This window comes from Tympanuchus pallidicinctus, unplaced genomic scaffold, assembly GCF_026119805.1.
Source record: "Tympanuchus pallidicinctus isolate F22 unplaced genomic scaffold, pur_lepc_1.0 scaffold20, whole genome shotgun sequence".
In the NCBI taxonomy this organism is placed as follows: domain Eukaryota; kingdom Metazoa; phylum Chordata; class Aves; order Galliformes; family Phasianidae; genus Tympanuchus; species Tympanuchus pallidicinctus.
In genome coordinates, this window is record NW_026294722.1 from 1,894,065 (window position 1) to 1,906,922 (window position 12,858).

Below are 12,858 nucleotides of genomic sequence, written 5' to 3' on the forward strand. Positions count from 1 at the left end.
GCCCCTTCTGTCTGTCATGGACAAGTGCTGAGGTTGTACCACTGCACTCCTGAAAGCAGAGCAGATTTAGAGGCAAGCCACAGTTGTGGATTTGTACCTTTTGGGCTTTAGCACTGCTTGGGGTGCTGACTTGGCGACCAGCAGCTGACACACGGCTCTGGGAATGGCCTCTCCCACAGGGATGCTGCTGGAAATCTGGTTTGCCAAGCGTTGATGCTTCCCACTTAAAAGAGGGTAGTGGCCTGGGATGAGCGTTTCTCCTGCATGCTGTCTTTCTGCTAGAAGTACCCTATGAATTCCAGTAAAACTGGGTAAGTTTGGGGTAAACTATAGCTCAGGGTGGGAGGTTGTGTATGTGACTGAAAAAAATCCTCCAGTGCTGCCACAGAACAACTCTGCTCTGCCCAGCATGGTGCAGGACAGGATGCTGTTTGAATGCACCAGGCTCTGGGCAGTGAGGAGGAGTCATCGCCATAGAATTCACCCTCACGTAAGGTAATGCTTAAGGTTCTCTCAAAGCCACTTTTATATGACAACAAAAATTATAATGGGGTGCTTTAAATACAGAGACAGCCTTGAAAAGCATGAAAACATTGGCTTAGGAATCCTGAACTGGTACGATTGTGGCAGCCTTCCTTCTATCACGGGCTGTGCAGCCTCTTGTGGCGTGAAGTATTCTTGTGTTTGTTACACTTCTAAACAAAGAAATACGGGAACAGGCAGCAGAAAAGGAGGGTGACACTTCTGGCTGTGGTTAATTGCTGCAAGCTGGTGACAGTTCAAGGAAAATTCCGCTTGCAGACAGACTTTCTCTCAGTTCCTGGTGCTGGTCGACTTTTCCTGCTTTGTTTTGTTTTCTTTTCCACCTTATCTGCTGTCACAGAAACCGTATTTCATGAGAACTGCCTACACACATCATTGCTGGGTGCTGTAAGGGCAGGGCGGTCAGAGCTGCAGGTCCCACACGCAGTGACTGCACAGCGCCGGGGCTCCTCTGCACTGCGCTGAGAGCTGCTGCTGAGTGACAGCACCAGTGTGAGCATGAGAAGCAGCCAAACTGCAAAGGTACGTTGCTTTGGGTTGTCTGAGCAAGGAATAGAAGTGAAAAGATAGGGTCTAGTGCAAGGTTTGATGTTTGGTCTCAGCGTGAGGGTTGGTGATGTTGGAGGTGTTTGATGCTCTCATCTTGGGCAGAGCGCGTTGGGAGGTGTTGTGCTGGGTGTCTGTGCTTTCATTGTGTGACAAAAGCATTAATGGGAAAAAGGTTGTCATGGGGAGAGCTCCAAAAGAAGCAAGATTCCCAGTAACGACTGCCTGTGAATAAACTGTGGAACAATAGATTCCCCTGCTTTGCTGCTCTGTGATAAGTTGTGTACACTGTATGTTGTCATAGCTGTATGGGGAGCTCCAGACATCCTATTGCAGATCATTTCCCTATGTTACAACAAAACAGAAAAAGATTTGAAGTGCTCTCTTTGGGTTTGGTTTCTCGAAAGAAACAATCTACAAGGTTTTTCACGTGTCTCTGTGTATTCATGTTATCCTAATACGTTTTTAATAGACATGGATAAAAGTTTGCTGCTGTAAGGTCAGAGTGCTGAAGTCTTAATTCCTTATTTGGTGCTTTGATTGTCTGACAAGCGGTGTAACAGAAGGATCTTTCAACTCCTGACGATGGTCCCAGTGTTGACTCTAAATAAACTGCAGCCTGGTACAGAGAATAGCAAGGGAAGGAAGTTGGCGAGCAGCTCAGTGAGCCATGGGCTGCGCTCAGCATTTCCACTCAGACATGCAGCGGTGGCAGAACCATTTCTTATGTGAAGTCACCAGAGACTGCTGCATGACATCTATTCCAAGAGCGTTTATTTCTGGGTGAGTTATTTTGAGGTTTCCTACATGGCCTGTTGAAATCAATGTGATGGCAGCACAATGATTTCCAGTGCTGTTCAAACTCCTTGGACACAACCACAGCATACCCAGCCAAATCCAGGGGAAATAACAACTAGAAGTTAGATTTCTTTCTGCTATATCATTTATACACTATTTATAAGGGAGCATCAGGCAGAACTGTTCATTATAATATCTGAATGCCATTCTGAGTACAGAAGTGGTGTTTTTCCCACTCTCTAGACATGCTGAAGCACCAGCAGTAGTGTTCCTTTGCCTGGCAGCGCTCCATGCTTGTTCTGTGCCCTGGCTCTTCCACCTTCACATAGATGATCATTCCTGAAGATGGATTCAGGGTAGGATCACACCCAGAGGAATGTGGGATCTCTCTCTCGTTGCACCTGCAGCATCATCCACACAGGAAATATTGCACATCTTGGTGCAACTTACAACGCAGTTAGCATGGTAGGCTGTGCTTGGGAAATAGCTCTCTCACTGCTCGGCAACATTTTCTGTGCTTTTGCCAAAAGAAAACCAGCGGCATTTCTTAAACACGCATGAGGTTAATCTGAAATCTGCCCCTCCATCTGAAATGCTCAGCTCGTGTCTTCCTGTGTCATCCACAACCAGGTGCACGGAGATTGGGTTCTGGGAGCTCTGCCACTCAGGAATACAAAAACCCACAGCCACACATCCCCATTTCAAACCTGGGAGACCACCAGGCTCTGCTCACTGTCCTGGGGCTGCACTGGGCTCACTCATGGCCCCACTCCTGGGGGTGCCATGCTGACACCACACAGACCTACCTGGCATTGGCTCCAGGCAGTGTTCAGTTCTGTTTAATATTTTGTGGCTGCAAGTTGCAGCACTGCTCTGTGTATTTCTGGAACCCCAGGGCAGTAAACGAGCAGCTGCTCTTTATTGCCTGCACCGAGTATTCAGAGGAGGTACAGATGAGTTACTTTGTGCCAGGATTCCCTCTCCTTGGGATAACTGCAGCAACTGCTGCTCTGTTCCAAGCCCCGTCCAAAAGTGTAAATTTTGTTGATAAGGCATTTTCAATTCAACTTTTTCTATTTGAGATGTGTGGCTTTTCTAGTGAAGTCATTGTGGCTGTAGGAGTGACTGGTTTTATTTTGAAGCTGCTGTGGAAGGAGGAAGGAGAACTGCAGCCAAAGAAAAGCAGTGATGTGAATGAGCCTGCAGCAGTGAAACCTGTGTGTTTGCTTGGGCACAACTTGCTGAGTGAATGGCGGTGATGGATGATTCTAAACAACACTCCTGTTTGATAGCATTGAACAGCTTTTAATAATTAAAGAATCATGCCCTTTCACCCGCAGTTAATGGTTAGCTTTGATGGTTAGTTTTGCTCCTCGCCTTTTCTGCTTCTAAAGAAGCAGGTGATTATTTTGCAGCCGTTTCCCCAGTTGTAGAGGAGATCTCAGGTTTTGAGGAACACAAACTTGAAAATTACAAAGTAGATGGAGACATCTGGAAGTACACAAGAGCAGGAGGAAAAGATGACACTACAAAAACACCATGAAATCAAACAAATCCGTTTCTGGTTCATCCCCGCTGCCCCCGTCGACCAGTCAAGATTCAGCTGTAAGGCAGAAAGGCATTTCCCAGGGGATGAGGGACATCTGCGTGCCCTGTGCCAGGCCCCATTACAGCAGCAGCTGCAGGCCAATAGCACATGCTGATAATTGTGCTACGTAATTAGCTCCCTCCACTCCCAGCAGTGCTGTGCTCGGGGCTCCCAGTGGTGCAGAAGGAACAGAGCTGCTTCTGGGCTCAGCAGTTTCAGTCCTGCTTAGGGGATGGAGTAGTGGAGGTGCCAAAATGAAGGTCAATGTAAGTACTGGATTATCGTATTTCTGGGGCATTTAATTTAACTGTGTGGTTTGTCGTATTGGTGGTGGAAGTGCGTTTATCTGAGACCTGCATCTGGCTTCTGCTTCTCAGTGTGTGCTGCTGCTCCTGTTTCCAGGTTACTGTGGAAGTTTGTGGTTTGAACTCTTGAAACACAGTGTGAGTTGCCTGGTGCAGTGGTTGGCAATCCTGCTTGGGGCGGGGGTTGGAACCAAATGACCTTTGAGGTCCCTTTCAACCCAACCATTCTATGATTCCATGAGTTCAGCTGAAGAAATGCCTCTGAGCAGCAGTAAGGCTGATAAGAGTGAGGTTCTGTACCATGAATACTGGGCAGTAATGTGCCTTGCTGAAAGGTTACATGAGTAGGGGCTAGAGGGCTGTAAGGATGCCCTTTGCCCTCGTTGTTTCCTTGGAAATAATTAGCATGGGGAACTAAAAGTTGAGTATTACTTCAACAGAAGGAGGATGCTGCGATTCTTATGGTGATTACATGCTGATCACGAGGGTTCAGGTAACAGAAATGCTATAACAGCTTGAGTCACTCTGCTGAAGCAGTGTCAGCAGGGCTATGCTCTCTAGGATAGGGACTGACCAAGTTCTACACTGCTTCTGCAAAGAGAGCTGAAGCTCCAAAGCAGAAAGGAGCACTGGTGCTGTTTGCTTTTAAGAAATACTGCTCTGCTTTGAAACAGTGAATATTTGAAATGTTTGGATGAATGCACCGACACACCGGGTTTCATGTCAGTGTTTTGCCCCAGTGAATGAGCAGACGTGGCGTAGGAGCTTGTTTTGTGCTAAGCAAGGGCTGTCTGGCTGTGCACAGCAGTGAATCTCTGCATCCAACTGCACAGCTGAGCTCCGGCAGCTGCGGCTCCAGGCAGGAGCTGCAGTCACTGAGTGCCCCATGTTAAAAAGCACACAGTGCAGCATGTGGTAGGTGTTGGGGCGGGTGGGAGCAACATCTCTTTCATTTCCTAGAGAATATTTTAATTTTCAGTGGAGATCTTGTCCAAAATCTTATCTTACCACGTAATCATAGCAATATTTTTGAGCAGACGACTGCAGTGAGGGAGATGGAGGAAGCTGGAGTGCCTGGAAGCTGTGGTGCTGCTGTGGTTCATTCATTATGAATCAGAGAGAGCAGCCTCCCCTGGGCCTCTGCCATCCTCACAGCATCAATAAGAGCTCTGCTGCAAGGTGTGGGTGATGGACTGTCCACGTGTGCACCCGAGTGGAGAGCAGGCAGCAGTTGCTGCTTGTGGCTGTTCGTCCCACTGCGACCAGTGATTGGTGGTTGCTCCAGGCAGCTGCTCCCATAGGGACTTCTGTCCGTGCCCTAAACAGCTACTTTAGGTCCATGTGTGGAAATAAGTGCTGTGCTAAAATACTATTAACATGCTAAAAGATTTAGAAAAGGCTCAAAAATATAAATGAATCGGAACATACAGGCAAATCCTTTAGACAGCAACAGGAACCAAAGGCCAGAAATACATACATTCCTTCTTGAAATGTCAGGAAATGGCAGTTTATTTTTCCTCCAACTTGGCTTGGGAGTGTTATGCATGGGAATGAAATCCTGTTTGTGCACAGATGAGGGGGAGATGTGTGCTGGCTTAGATGTAGCCAGGCTTTGGTCAACAGCTAACATGGAGAAAAGAGGGCTTGGGGAGAATGAGCAGTGCTGCCTGTAATCCCTATCACTACACTGAGGTTTTGGGGCTTTGGGTGCGTTGTGTTTTTTTGTGTGTTGGGAGCAGTGCTGGGTAACCAACTATAAAGATGGGAATTACAGAGAGTGACTGCCTTGTATTAGACCAATTGGTCTAAAATTCAGTACAAGTGGGTACACAAGAAATTTGTTCACACCTAACTTAATTGAAGCTGTGCTTCCGGAGACCTTACAGTATAAAGCTGTTTGATATGGTTGATTGTGTACGACCAACTAACACTGCAGTGACGAGGTCACAAACTCCCATATGAGGGAGAGCAGCACCTTAGAAATAGGTTGTTGAGGATGCAGCCTCTGCCCTCCAGGTCTGTGCTCCATCATTGCTTCACTAAGTGAGCAGAGGGAGGGGGTAACTTCAGCAACCTCCAAAGTGCTTTCCCATGGGGTGATGAACAGCCCTTTAAGATGTGCTTCATCTCAGGATAGTTTTATAGGGCTGCTGATAGGGAAAAAGCAACAAATGCCAAAGAAAAACACTTTGATCTCATCTGCTTTGCTTTAGTGCTCGTTACGTGTTGGTCACTGTAAGGACACATTAATGAGGTGACACAAAAAAACAAAGAGCAATGCGCAGCATTCTGCAGATGATGGTGTCAGTCTGCTTCTGCTCTTCTGGTGATAAAGGAAACATTCAGATCCCAGTGGCCCCAAAGCGCAGCTTCCTCCCAGTGAAGTATCCCATCAAGTCTCTGCAACCCTGGGAATGCAAAGCTTGTTTAAGGTTAATGGAAGGTCAGGGATGCTTCTGCTTACAGGATGGGAAGGGGCTGCCACAGTAATTCTTTACACATGTCCTGGGCAGCTGAAAGCAGAGCTAGGGCCTGATGTGTGGCACACAGCCTGGTTAGGTGAGCTGAGCTGCACTGCAGGTGACCTTGAGCAGCACAGGAGAAAAGCAGCTAGCCCACAGAAAGCTCTTTGCTGACAGAAATACAGCACTTGCCAGTGCCAAAACTAGCTGGTTCAGTGCCTTGTATTTCCCATAAGATGAATTCATCAGTGCCTGTGATGTTAGGCACTGCTGTGAGTTTGCTGCATTTTCTTTTACTGATATTAGGCTGATCTTTAACAGCAATTTCATTATCCTGAGCTTTAACACATTGAAGCCATAGCTGGTGCTCCTGGAAACCAACAGAACTTACACTGTTTCCGCGCTGCCTTTGGTAGTAGCAATGCATGAAAGAAATGCTGCATGGGTCTGTCTTACAACAGAGGAGCAAAGAGAACACAGAACAAGATCCATTTGATCTTTCTTTCTTTCTTTTTTTTTTTACACGTTGTGAAAATGTTCCTTCTTCCGTGTTCTTAGAGATTTCAGCAGAAATTCAGAAATGATTTCAGCGGTGTGCCAGCACTTGGGTTGGTTTTGCAGTGAGTTGCTGCAAATTTATGCCTGGTTTTGGGCACTGAAAATGAACTGAAGAGAGTCCCTATGAGGATAGAAATTGATGGTTGTGCGTCTTGTGGTTTGGTTTTCTTGTTTTAGTTTCTGTGGTGTGATATAAGGATGCAAAAAGAGGATTGAGTTCAAGAGTTTTGCCTGAGACCTTCCTGTAGTTCAGTGGTTACAAATTAGGGATCTGTTATCTTACCTGTTTCTGCCTTCTGTAAAACTCTTCCTGAGATTAGTTTCAAGGAGAAAGGATAAGAAAGCTTCAGCAAAATACTTTCCTGAGTTTCTCTGCCCTCCTTCAAATATGCTGAAGAATGTCTCAAAGGGACAACACGGCCTTAAATGCAATCTTTCCCTGTCAGTAAGGTTGCTGCAGCAGCAAAGATGGGGTCAGCTGGAATAAATCCTCTCACCAATACCTGCTGAGGTCACGTTTGGGTGATGCTGAGTAGCACTGAGGGTCATTCAGTAACTGAGGCCAGATGTGCTGTGATGTGTGCAGGTCAAATTCCGACCTGGTGAAAATCAGCATATTTACTCAATAACAAGTGCAATTTGCTATTAGACTTCTGTGATTTTATAACTTTTATACGCTAGCTTGGGAAATGCTGGCACCGAGACACCCTTTACAACCCAAAGTTTCCTCCTCCTTCTTTTGCTGGAGCTAGAAAGAAAGTTTTGTTGTTCAGTGCAGCAGAGAAGGGCTCCGTTCCCAAGATCAGCTCTCCTGCATGAGCTCGGATAAGGCTCTGTACCTCAGCTGCCTGTTTGCATGATGAGGATGGTTCCTCTGTTCTTGTGCCCATCCCTTTGGAGTCTTGTGAGGAGGGCCTATCTTTCAGTGTGTAGAGTGCTCAGCAAAAAGGGAGCAAATGCCAAGAGAGTTGTAGAAATGTCTGTAACTAACAGCAGGAAAAGTTGGGTGAGGTGTTGGGGTTTTGGTTTAGTTGTCCATTTGAGATTTTGGGGGGTTGGTTGGCATTTGTTTTGTTTTTCCTCTTAGCTGTAACAATGTGTGAAGTGCAGGCACAGCCTGTGCTGCTCTCTGATGAGATTCGTGGCAGGCTGACTTCAGCACAGGTGGATCAGAGAGAGCATTTGGCAGTGCCCAAAGAGAAAGCGGGCTGCCGTGTCCAAGGCAAGAAGGCTGCTTTAATCAGAACATGCCATAAGGTAAATGGGACTGTTGTTGTCTGTCTCTGACAGCTGCTGATGGACAAGTCCATGCATCATAACAAGGCCATTGTTCACGGCCATTCTCCTGAAGGAGAGTGTGCTGCTAACAGCAGGCTGCTTCCATCAGCTGAGCTGACAAATGGGTTTGCTGCTGCTTCAAACCAGCTGTCACTTTGCAGCAAATGCTCTGCACAAAAATACAAGGCATCATGTTTCCTATTTGGGTGCTATCTCTGTGGACGTTACTTGCACTTTCCGCTAAGAAAGGGATGCTGGAACGTCCAGTGGGAAGCAGTCAGTCACATTGTAAGCTGAAAGCAAATGGTATTTGTGGAAGTACTGCAGCTACAATTCTTTTCACCCTCTGCAAAAATGCTTCATATGAATGAAGCTACCTGCTGCAGCTGCTTTTCATTCTTTCGCCCCATACGGAGTAAGCAAATATCCAAAATCAGTATGCTAAAAATAAAGTGTTATCACTCAAGATTGCCAGGCTATATATAAGCTCAGCTGAGGCAGGTAGAGCAGCCCTGTGGTGTTGAAGCTTGGAAAGTATGAATATTTGCTTTCCTATGGATTTCCTGTGATCTGTCAACTATTCTTCACTGGCTTTCTGTGTGTATGTATATATATATTTATTTATTTATTTTTTTTTTTAAAGAGAGAGAGGTGAGGTGATAAGAGCACTGTTGGAGTTGCTGAGAGATACTGAATGTTTCAGTGCACGCTGATGTCTGTGTCATGGAGAGGAACAAGGGCACTGTTCCAGTTGCTCTCACCTGAAGCTCAGTTCCTGGGTGCGCTGCCCAGCCAGCGGAAAGAGCAATGCATGTGGTGTCACTGTGCACAAGGCTGGGGGTTTCTCCCCAAGCTAAATGACACACGGTGTTGGCCTGGGATCTGTGATGCAATAGGAGGCAGCTCTCCAGCCTGATGGAGGGCTGAGGTGGGCACCACTGGAGCTGCTGCCTTCAGTGCTGCTGCCCCAGCACCACCAGGAGACTGAGCTCCTTGGCACTGCTGCTGGGTTTGCCTTCATGAGGCTTGGGGAGAAAAGAAGTGTTTAAGGGAAAATAAGTAGTGTGTTTATTTCTTTTTCTATTAAGAAACAATTAATTACTAATGTGCAGCTGAAGCCCTCAGATAAACGAGGCGGCAGACAGGGAGGACGAGGCGAGGTTTATTTTTGGCTGGGTGACACATTTCCTCTTACTTCTGACAAACAATTCACAGAATGCTCATGGGGAAAACCACCGATTTTTCATAGAACGATGCTCATGAAGTCCAGGTAATGAATGCCAAGAACCTCGGTGGGAGAGCAATGCAGAAACATACAGCAGAGTTATTACTTCTGTACAACATAGCAGACAAATGTTAGAGGCAGTTGATGCTCTGAATCCAGTGCTCCGAGATAGGGTCTTTAATTCAAGCCCATTTTGTATCAAATTGAGATGGCAGTGGAGGTGAGCGCCACGCCGGTGCCTTGCTCTGCTGTCGGTGTGATGCTGCTGTGTTCTCTCCTTCAGAACGCGCTGGCGAAGGCTCTGTATGACAACAAGGCAGAGTGCTCAGACGAGCTGGCCTTCCGTCGAGGGGACATCCTGACAGTGCTGGAGCAGCACGTCGTCGGCAGCGAGGGCTGGTGGAGGTGCTCACTGCATGGACGGCAAGGCCTGGCTCCTGCCAACCGCCTGCAGCTCCTGGCGGGCCCACAAGCCCTGCCGCCTCCTGCCATCCCCAGCGATGCTCCAGAGCCACCCGTGGCCCCGCAGAACATCTACCAGGTGCCATCTGTGCCCAAGGGCACTGCGTCATCCTCTACCTATGAGAAGATGGAGGGGTGGGTGACGCCGCCGGCTCGGGCTGCTACCCTGCCTGCTCAGGGGGTCTACCAGGTGCCGGCTTTGGCTGCACAGCTGCTCAGTGAGAGGACACGGAGCTCCAAGCAGCAGGTAGGGTGTGAGCAGCACGGGACCAAGAGCTGCCATTGAAGTGGCGACTGGGGGGCGAGGGGATCCGAACGGCTGCTGGGTGGAAAATTCCAGTGGAATTTGCAGCAAAGCCGACCAAATAAAGAGCGTTTAGGGAATGAGTTCCATCACAGCACAATGAGAGAAAGGCTGATCTGGGCAATGTATGATACTCCGTGTTCTGTAGTGTTTCACATTTTTTGACAGTTTACGAAGGCTGTAAAGCATGGCAGGAAGTATAGAATAAACCATTTGTTTGCAGAAATCTCAAAATGATTCGCAAACCCACCCCGAAGTCAAAATAAGAAGAGACAGCACCTTCCTGCTGCTCACCAGCATGCATCTATTCAGAGCCTCCTGGTGCACACTGGGGGTCTTTGCAGCCAACCGCACAGGAAGAAGATTTCTGACAAACAAAAGTTATCTTTTGCCAGGGCTGTCATTCAGCTGCTTTCTCAGAGAGCCATTGCTTTGTAGGCTGTCACTACGCTTGCACGAAGCAGCAGCTCTTCTTCAGGCGTGTGGGAGGACGCGGGGCTGTTCAGCTGTGAGCATGGCTTCAGCCAGATCCTTTCCAGATCTGTTCTTGCTGCTGCTCCTGAGACAGTGAGCAGAGTACGTGGAATGAGAGCAGTCACCAGTCTCCTTAGTGCTGTGGGATTATAAACCCTGTTTTGCAGGACTTCATTACTACTGCCAATGTGGTCTTTTCTTTCTTCCTGTTCCTTCCATTCGGGTGAAACATCTGAGCAGGAAATGTATAATTTGATGAAATGTCACAGTGAGTGTCATCAAAACCTTGTGCTTTCTTCAGCACGAGATTAATGAGGAATCTTTTATTATAAAAGATAAACAGAGCAGGTGTGGAGGGAGTTCCAAGTGCAAGCTTTCGTTCAGTCCCAGGAGCTCTTCAGCTCTGGGTAGCTCTTTATTCTGCGTACGAAAATCACATTCAAAATGTTAATTGGCATAGGAAAGAAGTCCAACCCCAAACCATACAGCCCTTTAGTCTGAATTAATGAGCATTTGATCTACAGGACGCAGCTGGCCGGCTTTCCTCCCGCTGTGCTACAGAATGAGGAGCTGGTTCCTCCTATGCAGCAAATAGGTGCTGGAAAACAGGCATGTTTGGTGAATTTCTGGTGACTGCAATTTCCACAATGTTTCCATAATGGCAAGCTCAAACTGGGCAGTAGCTGCCAAAGACCCTTGTGCACTTGCTGTGATCTGGTTTCTCTGCATTCTTAACCACAAAGTGGGCAAGGCACATGCAAACTGAAGTGAGATCAGCGCAATTTTCCACGTTGCGACAACGGATCAGGCCCTGGAAATGTCATTTATTTCTTCATTTGTGTGAGTGGCCCAACATTAGAGCTCATTGGCTTTTCCTGTCTCTGTAATTTCGTGAGTCTATGCCTTGCTTACTCTACCAGAGAAAGGGGGAAGGAAGAAAAAAAAGAGGAAAAAACAGAAGTCCTAGCTGCTTTTACTACTTCAACGTTCAGCTTTGCCTGAGCTGGCTCTTGCACAACATCCCAGCTGTTGCCACAACAACTGCATTGTGGTGGTCATGGGCTGCACACAGAGGCAATCAGAGCTGCCCTGCGTAGATCCTACCAGACAACTGGCAAAGCTGCCAACGCACTCAGCTGTTCCCCAAGCAGCTGAGTAAAGCCACTGGAAGTCTTTGAGGGAGATGACTGAAAGCAGTAAATCAAAGCCAGCCTGCTTTCACCCTGTGTACAAACGTTGTCGCTTCGCTTGTCGCCCAGGCTGTGTGCTGAATGAACAAAAGTCAGTATTTTCAAGGTTGATGAAAGGCCTTTCCCAACGTTCATCTTGGTGCCTTAACTACTGGTGCCACATCTCTGATCTCAGCTCTTACAACAATGTTTTATGCACATAGAATTAGTCTGTAATTAGCCTAAATACTGTAATTCCTATATAGGCTTCTCTGTTTAAGGAGCTGGATAGGACATTGAGGTAATTGTGTTTATTTCTTCCAAATGAGTAAATGCTTCACGACTACAGAGTAACACATCTCAGCCTGTATCTTTTTGCTGCTGTTATTACCAAGAATCATGGCTTGACCTGATGGCTCTGTGAGAGAGAAGTAGAAAATCCCCTGCTTTCTTTTTTTAACAGTTCTGCTTTGGAGAGGTCAAAAGATTTAAGTGATAATAGAAGCTGAATTTTCTTCAGATCTTTTCCCTCCCTGGTTAATAACACTGATTCCCTTTGATTCATATGCGCCCGTTCTTATCTGAAATAAAGCAGAAATGGTAGCAAAGGAGAAAATACCAAATTTATCACCATCAGTGAAAAAACTAAAGGTTGTGAATCACTGAAGAGTTCCTCCTCTAGCAGTGACCTGTTCAACAAGCTGAGCTTTCAAAGATGTCCTGAGCTTGTTGCCCACTGCGGTTTTCTCATCATTGTTTTGCTTTGTTTTCCCTTCTCCTCTAAGCACCTCTTTACTCTCCCGAGGGCGTGCCGGGCTTCAGTGCCAAACATCACCAGTGAGGTGTATGATGTCCCGTCCATGCAGAGCCGGGAGTCCCTGCTCACACAGGTACGTCTTCCCTCAGTCCATCAGACACCACTGGGCCCCCAGCCCGTCTCCCTCCCATAGAGCCTCAGAATACAGCTTAAGGTTTAGGGTTTTAATTCTAGCGTTTTCCTGTTTTTGTTTTTTTGTTGTTTTTTTTTTTTTAATTTGGCAGAAAACCATGTATTTTTGGGAAGTTCAAAACAAAGTAGTTCTGTTTTGAATTGGTTAGAAATTCAAAGAAATGTCATTTAAATCTGCTTATGTTTCTTACAAACAC

General features: G+C 46.9%; 1 protein-coding gene across 5 annotated transcripts in view; it reads left to right on the forward strand.

Moving 5' to 3' along the window:
* The window catches only part of CASS4 (Cas scaffold protein family member 4), an 18,632-nt gene continuing 5,774 nt past the window's right edge, over window positions 1-12,858 (forward strand). For 2 of the 5 annotated variants that reach the window (XM_052683391.1, XM_052683394.1), the window contains exons 1-3: window positions 1-1,065; window positions 9,587-10,012; window positions 12,498-12,602. In XM_052683391.1, the coding sequence (XP_052539351.1) occupies window positions 1,042-1,065; window positions 9,587-10,012; window positions 12,498-12,602 (555 nt within the window). In that variant the 5' untranslated portion in view covers window positions 1-1,041. Of the gene's footprint in view, window positions 1,066-3,607; window positions 3,742-8,764; window positions 10,013-12,497; window positions 12,603-12,858 lie in introns of those variants that run through there. The other 3 variants (XM_052683392.1, XM_052683395.1, XM_052683390.1) reach the window with 3 other exon arrangements.